General features: G+C 40.7%; 1 protein-coding gene across 1 annotated transcript in view; it reads right to left on the minus strand.

The window, feature by feature from the left end:
• The window catches only part of LOC104490124 (thyrotropin receptor-like), a gene marked incomplete at its 5' end in the record, with an annotated part of 55,577 nt that overhangs the window by 26,044 nt on the left and 18,979 nt on the right, over positions 1 to 10,554 (minus strand). Inside the window, one exon of the mRNA XM_010132372.1 lies at positions 5,530 to 5,601. Coding sequence (XP_010130674.1) covers positions 5,530 to 5,601 — 72 coding nt within the window. The remainder of the gene's footprint in view (positions 1 to 5,529; positions 5,602 to 10,554) is intronic.

Consider the following 10,554-nt stretch of genomic DNA (forward strand, 5'->3'; position numbering starts at 1 on the left):
GTAATAATAAAGACTGTATCATATGTCTTCCTTTTTAATCGGTAGACCTGCAAAGACCTAGAATCATACTTAATTTCAAAAATATCTACCTGATATTTTACATCAGTTCTAACTGGGATGTGTTCCTTAAAGAAAACAAGGAAGATTTTTAACATTCTTTCCATTTTTTCCAATGACAACATTAAGAGTAATTACAGTAAATAACAAATTAAACTGTATCATATGTCTTCCTTTTTAATCGGTAGACCTGCAAAGACCTAGAATCATACTTAATTTCAAAAATATCTACCTGATATTTTACATCAGTTCTAACTGGGATGTGTTCCTTAAAGAAAACAAGGAAGATTTTTAACATTCTTTCCATTTTTTCCAATGACAACATTAAGAGTAATTACAGTAAATAACAAATTAAAATAGGAACGTTTAATCCAGGAGAGCTTTTTAATACAATCAATTATGGACCAGATTTTTAATTTTTTGTGGAAATTTTAAAGAAGATTAATCTTAATTTCCTTCAATGGATATTAAAAATATTTAAAATTATTTTAAAAATAGGAATGAATATTTGGAGACCAGCACATGCTCTAACGACCAGCAGATGACTAACACCACTAAGAGTTCCAGGGAACTTTATGTCCTCTCCAGACTGGAGCTAAAAGCATACCACCTAAACTAATTTTAACTCTTCTAACATTATATTTACTTTTTATTGATAGAGATGTTTCCAACAGTGTTTGAAAAGATACCAGAAACGCAACTAGCAGAGATTGTACTAACAACAGATTCTCTTTCTCCAGCAGTATTGCTTTACAAAGGTATTTGCCACTTCCGAAAGCAAGTAAGATAATGAAAGAGGAATACAATAAAGAAAGTATTTCCAGTCTGTACCTCTGTGATTGCAGAGTTAGATGTCTACGTGAGATGCTTTAATTTTGTTTTCCTGGAAGCAATAAATGTCTATTGCCCAGGAAATTGGAGTTTCAATCTTAAAGGAAATGAATTGCTCCATTTTAACAGAGCTTACATTTTAACGTACCGAAAGATATGTTCTATCAACGACACATTTAAAGAAAAAAAAGGTCTGTGTTGCAAACAGCTACATATAAATCAGCTCGACAGAAAATGAAATTAAAAATGGATAATGAATGAACATGGCATCCACATGCTGGGACTAGGAATTAGAGAGTACTTTTTGTGTGCTCCGTGATCAAAGTGGGTCGCCTTACATCAGACAGGCGTGTGCTTTTCTTTCACATATGACAAGAGGCAGAAGAGCGGCAACGGGGATTTCTGCTCCGCTCCCTCACCCCTACAACTACCATGTCCCTTCCCACACCTTGCTGCATGTCACTGCATGCCTAGCCTGGAGCTGCCTGAGTTACAGATTTATATCTTTCAGCTGTGGGACAAAAGTAGGAACGAAACAGCTTATTGTCTTTGCACGTTGACCTCCACGCATCTGCCTCATGAGCAGATATATTTGTGTACATTAATTAAACCACATCATCACTGATGACAGGGAAATGAGTAATTTTATTTGCCTTAGTGTCATCTAGATAAACACCTAAAAACCACACAAACACATTCAAAATCTCCTCTGAGGCAGGAATGTCAAACACAAACATGTATTCATGGTGCATAACCAAACATTTAGTTCCAAGTGTTCAGAGTGCCTCCAAAAACCTTTGGGCTCTGGTTAATGAACGTATAATACAACACGTTAAACGTAAGAAATAAAAATCATAGCAATCAGAATGGGAAGGAGTTGCATCAGAAGAAGAGGGAATGTGTGTTTAAATTCCCATTTGGAAGAGGCGTTACATTCAGCACCCCCTCTCCCTACCAGCTGCGTTTAGTTTGCAGGATTTCAACCTGCCTTCAACACCCATCGCAAACGCAGTCATAGCTTAAACACCAAACACACAGCTTCAGAGAGTGTTTGCAGAGAACACTTTAATCACCCCTGCCCGTTCAGAAAGAGCCCGAGAACACGGGATTTAAAGCAAGATCGGCACGTGGCAGAAGCCACAAGGCCCTTGTTTTCTTCCTTCTCCGCCTGTCTTTGCTTTTTTCCAGCCACAGCATCTCCTGTGTTGCTGTCCACTGGCTGCCCCTCCTGCCCTCTGCTGCTGACGGAGGGCAGCTAGGTGATGCATAGGGTACTTCACGAGAGGACAACCGGGAGCCGCTAAGGTAACTGAAGGCCTGGGTTGGGGCTGTGCTGTATGGGCTGGCACTGGGGAGCAGAGGAGGTATGGAAGCACCAGCACAATCCTCTGGAAAAACTGAATGATGCAGTGGTCTGTTAAAAACCACTCTGAAAGCAACGGGTGGCGGAACTTTTAATGACAGGGACAAGCATTTAGCACAAGCCACCTGGTTAGTTAATACCAGAGGATCCATCCGTTGATCTGGCTCTGCTCATTCAGACCCTTTAGATACTGTCGAAGGGGATAAAGTCCCTGTGGTGTATGAAAGGAATCTATTGGGGAAAACTGTGCGGGTATTTCCTGCTTCGGGCAAAGGCAGTCCCATTTGTGGGATTGCTTTCGCTCAAGGACCTGGAAGTTCTTGGTGGGTGATGATGAAAGATGGTGAAGTACAACGTGTACCTCAAGGGAATTTAACTCTGCCTGAGAATACTCGATTTAGAGCTGTGTGATGTAAACTGCTACATAACACTAATAGTGTTTAGTAAATGTCTTTCAGGATAACATAGTGGTGATGACAGGAGCTAGTTTCAATGGATGGCATCCATCCTAAGGTGAACCTGCAACTGCAGGCATGAACCACGATGAATTTAATATAATCTTTCCTGCCCCGAGAAGATTGCTCTGTTAGATGGAGATCCACAATCATAAATAAAATGAACTTAATGAACTTTTCGGTAGAAAGAAATCATAAACTAGTTGACGGTGTGATGTGGATGGTATGGAATAGGGGTGGAATGTCTTGGTTTGAGCTAGAACAGAACTAATTCTGCTGAGTGATTTTACTTTCCAGCTCAGTCTCTGCTAACTGACTGCCTTTTCTGAAGTTAACGGCGTATTTCTGCAGACAGACTCTGCTTCTAGAAGTGCAGCGCTTGATGTTTACAGTTACTGGCAGAGACTGGTGTGCAGAAAGGCTCTTGCTTATATTTGCTCCTATGCAGACCAAGGTCACTGCTAAATCTGTGCAGTAAGCGAGAGGCTGCACCTGCAGAGAGGAGCGGACAGAACAGGTGACCCTAAACTGACCAGCAAGGTGTTCCATACCATAGATGTCACAGATTTGGTAAAAAGCAAAGGGATCACAAGGGTCGAGTCTATTCACCCATGACTAGCACCAAGGAGGACTCTGTTCTCTCTTCAATCCCAATCCGTGCATTCCTGAGTCCAATTTCGGAATCCAGCTCCTGAATCCCGTCTGCTCCAGTTCCCATCTGCTGCTGAGTCCAGTCTGGTACTTCCCCAGTGCCTGTCCACAGCATCAGTGGTGATGGTGTTGTGATTGCCACCAAGCGGGGTTGGGTTTGATATTGGTTTTGCACATATTTCATTTTATTGTTATTATTTTAATTAAAGCAGTTTTAGTTTTCTTTTCCAATCCATCAGTCTCTCTCTCATTTCTTTCCTTTTCCCCTTTGGGAAGGGAGAGGGGTTAATAGGGATCATCTGTCATTCATCTAGTGGCCAGCCCAGCCTTAACATGTGTTACCTCAAAACCACGAAACAACTGAACTGACGCTGATGCCAATGTATTAAGATGTGTAAAAAGCACCTATTCATCTCATTCAAGGCCATAAGGTCTTTGTAATTTTGATTTTCCTCTTCCACTGAAATGTTATCAAAGCATGCAACAGAGTGGTTATCTATTACCATGTTACTACCAAACAGTATAGGCAAAAGTTTGTGATTGACACAAAATGCCCATGGGGAGAGACTAGGTGGCTAAGTGTCCTTAGCCTATGACGTTGTTAAACGCTCTGGAGACAGGCAGTGTGAATACCCCTGCCCCACCTCTGGTGCCATGAAGTGTAACGGCCTTTTAGCCACTGCAATTTTTTGGAGGATAAGCATCCTTAGAGAAGGTTTCCCTGAATTCTTCAGATGAACACCCGTGCTTTTACAAATTCATAAATACTATAATTTGAGAATTTTAAAATCTGAACAGCACCTAAGCAATGGATATATAATCTATTATATATCCAAAAAGAGAAGAAGTGTTGACATTCTTGTACATTTAATAAATCTCTGTTCTGAACAAACTTGATCATGTTTATTTGGATGATCCTATACCTTGTATGGGGGACATTCCCCCTCCTGCCCCCAGCCCCCACCCCCCCAAAACAAAAATACCCACAGCAAAACAATACGCCATCTACCTGATTAAACTGAGATAGAAAATGAGGCTGCAGATATTAAAGAACAATTACTTATAGGATTTTAGAAAGTCATTACTTCAGTAACACCTGCATGGAACTTTAAATACGATCAGGCAGACCTCCATGACCCCTCAAAGTCCTGCTTCATGAAGCCTTCATAGCAGTCCGTTTCAGCCAGTCAGGCAAAGCTTAGCTGTGGTTGAGACTTGCAAGGAATGTCAAGGACAAGAAGAGCTCCTACAGTTACATTAATAATAAGAGTCTGAAAAAGAAAAATGTGGACCTCTTTCTGAATGGCTTATTTAGTTAACAGTGGACATAGATAAAGCTGAGCACAAGAGTAGATAGAGCCCTGAGCAATCTCATTGGACCTTACATTTGGCTCAGCTCGGAGCAGGTGGTTGGCCTAGAGGTCTCCTGAGCTCCCTTCTAAATTACATAGCTCTCTGATTCTCTGGAGTGAATTGGGAGATGGCAGAGAAGTTGCATCAAATAGCTACGTACAGGATGATAGACTATGGGGCAGCCACCAAGAAGAAGAAACAAAGGTGGGACAGCTTTGATCAAGACTTCTGACATCAACAAGCAGTGCATTGCAAGGGCAGCCACTTTCAATGGGACAAACGTTAATGGGAGGCAAATAGGTAGAGGCTGCTGGTTATAACTTTACAGATCTTACCCATGCATGTTTTTGCACACAAAGGAAGTGACACAAAGGAAGCCCCTCTCACATCACACAAAACTAACATTTTGGTGAAAGACCATCCCAAGTCTAGAAATGTCATAGGCTCTCCGATGAAGTAAGTTACAAATCATGCCAGGAGCTGGAAACACATTTTTAACCAGGACCAGAGTATGTTAATTTGTTATGAAAGAAAACATTTCTTACATTTTGAAAAAAAAAAAAGTTTTATAGCCTTATTTATCACATCTACTTCAATAAAGGTGTGCTCTTCTCCAAAAATGACTAGTAAGTCTTTCCATAGCTGGTTCAGGTTATAAACAACGGGATGGTTAGCTGCAGTTCTACAATGTAACTGGTGATGTAGCAAGGTGCAAGAATATTTTCATTACAGAAGATTTTACGCACAAAGACAGAATTTTGGAGAAGTGATTTTTTTAAAGAAAAGACCTAAAAGAATAATATCAGAAACAGAACTTACATCCTAGAGATGTTGGGGAGATTGGAAAAAGCATCACTTGGAATTGTTCTTAGATGAGTCTCCATAAACCTCCTATAGAAATAAAAGTTTGGCAGTTAAAATCCTTTGGTAAGTACAATTTAACATTTAGAATTCCTACACAACTCCAGCTTTGCTCCAATATTTCTGTTCTTACCTTACCTTTTCCCAGTGTTTCCATCTTTGCCTCATTTCTATTCCTGTTTCGTTATGTGGCTTGGTGTGCTTCCCAAATCGGAATTACAACCTTCTAAACTGTCTCTCCTAGGAGCTCAGCATTCAGTGGGAATGATGGATCTTCCAAAGTTCCAGAGCATGCCAAATTTTTCCATTGAAATAAATTAAGTATTAAGAGTATAAATATTCTTTAAACCGTTTCAGGCTCCGCAGAGATATCCCATCCCTCATTCCAAGAAATTCAGGTATACCAGCCAAAATCGTATCAGAGCAATTGCATACTACCTCCACAGAATTGCCCATATACTCCACAGTAACATTCTTCCTCCCCAAACCTCTGATGTGGGGATGGCATGCACATTGCTATTTTTTAGCATGAGTCTAGTTGAAGATGCACATCAGGAGAGAATAGAATTAGGTATCTTACTCATCTGCAGGTTTCAGGAAAACAGGCAATATTTAAAACTAAAATTTATTTATCAACAGCCAAATTCTTAACAGAATGAATCTCTAGCAGACTTCTCAAAAAAAGAAGGAAATGCTTTGGAAAATTAACCTACAATGTCTGTTAAACTTACAGTTACAACCTGTCATCCTGGATGAGGTAATCTTTGGTTTTCTAGTACCTCTGGGAATAATACAATCACATAATTTATAGTCAGTGAATGCTCTGAAGAATAATCAAGAACAAATCATAACTTTTCCCACAGCTGCTGTTTAAGAACAGTTCAGTAGAAAATAAATAAATTAGGATGATTTCCTAATTGTTTTCTGTTTTGTAATGTTAAGTATCTGATTATAATAATTACATTTGATCTACACAGACAAAAAGATTATCATCTTAAGATTTATCACACTTCTGAAACTTGCATACAATGAATAATTATAGAAATTCTTAAAACTTCCATCTTGAGTAAAAAAATCACGTGCACTCCTAGCATTCTAGGGGAAGGCTCTATCTACACCCCAAATACACCTCTCCTACTCCATATAGTTGTTAGAAAAACGAATAAGGAGAACCTAAAGACTTCTATTTTTTACAACCGCAGATTAACGTTTTTCTTGGTCTCGATCCATCCAGCCCCCGCCAAACTCCCAGCCAGGGGAATGTCCGTTGGTCCAGAGGTATATTTGCCTATGCCCTCCAGCACTCCCGTTCTTGGCAGGCCCCGGCCGCCCCGTGCCCGGGTCTGTGATGTCTGGAGGTGGAGCAGCGACTCTTTCACGGGCACCCCCTTGCCGTGGGGAAGGAGCTTGCGTGTCCTTGTGAGGTTGAGAGCTGTGCTGGTGGTGGCATGTGCCTCCGGTGGGGTCTCCCAGGCCAGACAGGTCTCAGCTGAAGGGTCAGACACAGTGTGTCCACGGGCAGGATGGGCTCACTAGCCTTCAGGCACCATCCTAGGAGAAGGACAACTCTGACTCCAGACCCGGGCAGATGGAGCTCGTTTAGCCCTGTAAGGCATCCATCATCTAAGAGAAGGACACTCTAACCAAACCTACGACCCGAGGACTTCGCTGTCACCGTCCAAGCTCGCCAGGCCCTGGCAGATGAACCTCAGGTGTAAAGGGTGGAGGCCGTTCCGCGCACGCTGCGCCTCACCTGAAAAACCCACCGCGCAGCCCCGAAGGGTGCGCTCATCGCTTGCAGTGAGCGTGGGAAAAGCCCTTCCCAGATCTTTGTTCGCAAAGCCAAGCCATCATCATATTTGCCTATTCCCCTGCGCTCACAGCACCTTGACCCGTACCAGTGCTCTCCCATCCTTCCCCCCGCTCTCTACTTCATACTACTGCTTCCTTCTATTTACAGGTCTAGACAAAATATATGTAAAAAGCAGCTGCTTAGTCCAGCACATCCTAGACATCTTGCTGTTGTACTTCCAGGCTGTATTACCAGGACTTTTTGGAAGCTGACAGTGATGACTGAGGGAGTTCTTGTTTCAGACAGATTTTAACAAGTCATTAAGTAGAACAGAGTGAATAAGGGACCTTGACAGGCTGATGAAATGGGCCAACACAAACACAGTTTAACAGGAAGGAAGTGCGAAGTCCTGCATCTGGGGAGGAACAACCCCATTCAGCAATACATGCTGGGGGCCAGCTGACTGGAAAGCAGCTTTGCAGAAAAGGACCCGGGGCCCCTGGTGGATACTGAGTTAAACACGAGCTAGCAATGTGCCCTTGATGCAAAGAAGGCTAATGGTATCTTGGGTTGAATTAGGAGGAGAAAGCAGTCCTAAGGCTTCTCCCTGAGACTGATAGAACTCAGAAGCCAAAAACCCCACAGTTTAAGTCACTTACTTATGACTATGCAAGTTCACTTTTAACCTCTCTTAGATCCTTCTGGTCCTCTCTTCACCTACAAAACGCTGACTCACACTATAGATACTTCCCATCACTAGTCATTAGAGAAACTCCTACTTAACCTAGCACTTATGCATAATTCTATGTTCCAGAAAAGTAAGAATTTAAATGGCATCCTAAGTCTCTTACTGACGTCCTGCTCTTATGCCACACACTCATCCCTCTCAGTTTTTGTCAGATAATGAAGACTCAGACCCATCCTTCATGGCTACATGTTGACTACATGAGCAGACATTAATCTGTCATCGACATACCTGAAATCTACACAGCCCTTCAGAAAAGCCTGGAAATTCTGGATAGTATTTATGAATCAATTATATTAAAGTTGCTGTATTATGATGTTCTGGTTGAATCAGAACAGAACTAATTCTGTCCAGTTATTTCACCTTGCAGCTTTCTTTTTTCCCCCTTTTTGGCTTTGCACTATCTCAACAGCAGTTTTGCACAGTTTTGACACTGATTCCAGTAAAGTGAGCCTTTTACTGGCTGTATTCTCTCCCCTCCTCTGATTTCATCTACACTTTCTTTTCATTATGGTTCATACCATATATAAGCATATATGATCTTTATATATAAATGTATGTTTCAGCAAAATCTAATATAATTTCAACTGTGACTACACACAATAGATAATATTATGAGGATTTTGTAAGAAGATAGGACAGGCTGCAGTGATCAGGCAAGAGGCTTGGTCAAACACACTGACCAGCCCCATTTCACATGTAACTGATCCTTTTCAACTCCTTTCTGTTTATTCTTCCTTTGTTGCCCATGATTCCCTTCCACGGCACCTTGCCTCATCAGTTTGCATGCTTCCACCAATAGCCCATCTCAATATTCAGGACTCCTACGTCTGCACCCTCACCAGTTGCAAAGTCCAGGTTGGCCCCTCTTTGAAGTGATGCCTGCAGTTTCTTGTTAGCCCATCAATTAGTGTGACTGACCAGGCTGGTTTCTTGTCATTATTTTGTCATTCATGTCATTCTTGTCATTATTACTTCTCTGTGAGGTCTGTGTCTCTGTATGGTTCATCTATCGCCTCCCTTTTCCTTAGCATCCTATTTGACAACGTCCTCGATCAGATAATCTCAGGGCAGCAGAAAACCTCTTTCCATGTACCCTTACAGATAACTTGCGCGATTGCTCTGCAGAGTATACAACACAGAGCGATTTTTAAATACTTTTAAACTTTGCATATCTGAATCCCTCAAACAAAAACCCAACCCCTGGTCTTCAACCTCCTTCATTTAATCAAGCAATGACTTCTCCCCTCATGAGAAAATATATATTGTAATGCAAATGGAAACATTTGCCTAACTGCAAATATTACACTGCTCACTTACATTATTTATTCTAACGTCCATTAGATTAATTCAACATTCATGCTGTGTTAGATTTCCCAGATCTGCTCTGGGAAGAAAGCTGTACAAAGTATGTAGCACTTAATTAAAGTACCATTTCTTATACACACTAATTTTGCCACGGAGTCTTACACTTTTTCTTTATTCTTGATCACTTCAGTGCAGAACAGCCTACCAAAGAAGTCCATCTTACTCACAAATTCAGAAAACAAGTGTTTTTCCTTAGATTAGTTCAAGGCTTGATGGTTCTTTCTTCCCCTTTACTACCTCTCGGACTTTGAATCTAGCCCCTGGACCTCGATGGTTGCACCATCCCCTCTAATGGACCACTGCTGCACCCAGACTCAAAGAAATTGCCTGCAACAAGGACCTGACCCTACGCTCCAGCAAACAGCAGAGAAGGAACCCCTTCTCGCTCAGTTGCAGCCTGTCCGCATCAATCCCTGCAGCTACTTTGAAGCCCTAAATTAGGAAGCGAAAAGCATCTAGTTGGCCATGCCAGCGCTGAGAGGACATTATCTTTTAGCAGCAGCTCACGGCAAGTAAATAGTCAGTGAAACATCCAAGTGAAAACAACATTCTCCTCAAATATAAATGTTTTCACATTTTCTATATTAAGAAATATAAAAATAAACATCTAACATAAATAAATAATATAAATATAAATGTATAAATAAATGTCTAATGATTTTAACAACATCCTCAGCCATACCTATTATATTACCTCTGTAAAATATAATACAAAAGTAAATACGAATTTTACATAGCCTCTTAATTTTGAAATATTTTTAAAATGTCTGTCTATAAACCTAAAAAATAAATAGGGACCATCCAAAGAACTGCAGATGAAAATGACATGATTTATAATTTGATTCATGGCAACAATAGCTACAAGTATTTTAATGAACTTTAATGATTCTCCACAAAGACAGAAAAAAAAATATGACCATAAGTGAATCTTTTACATAAAAAAGTAAGAAATTTTCGACTCTAATTTCATCTTTCTGAGAAAATTAAAACAAGCAATGACCTTCCAGCTTTTATATAGGAGAAATAACTATGACAACTAATATAATGGCTAAGAAAACACTTATTTAATTTAACCATT

The sequence above is a fragment of the Buceros rhinoceros genome, unplaced genomic scaffold (assembly GCF_000710305.1).
Source record: "Buceros rhinoceros silvestris isolate BGI_N320 unplaced genomic scaffold, ASM71030v1 scaffold7283, whole genome shotgun sequence".
In the NCBI taxonomy this organism is placed as follows: Eukaryota; Metazoa; Chordata; class Aves; order Bucerotiformes; family Bucerotidae; genus Buceros; species Buceros rhinoceros.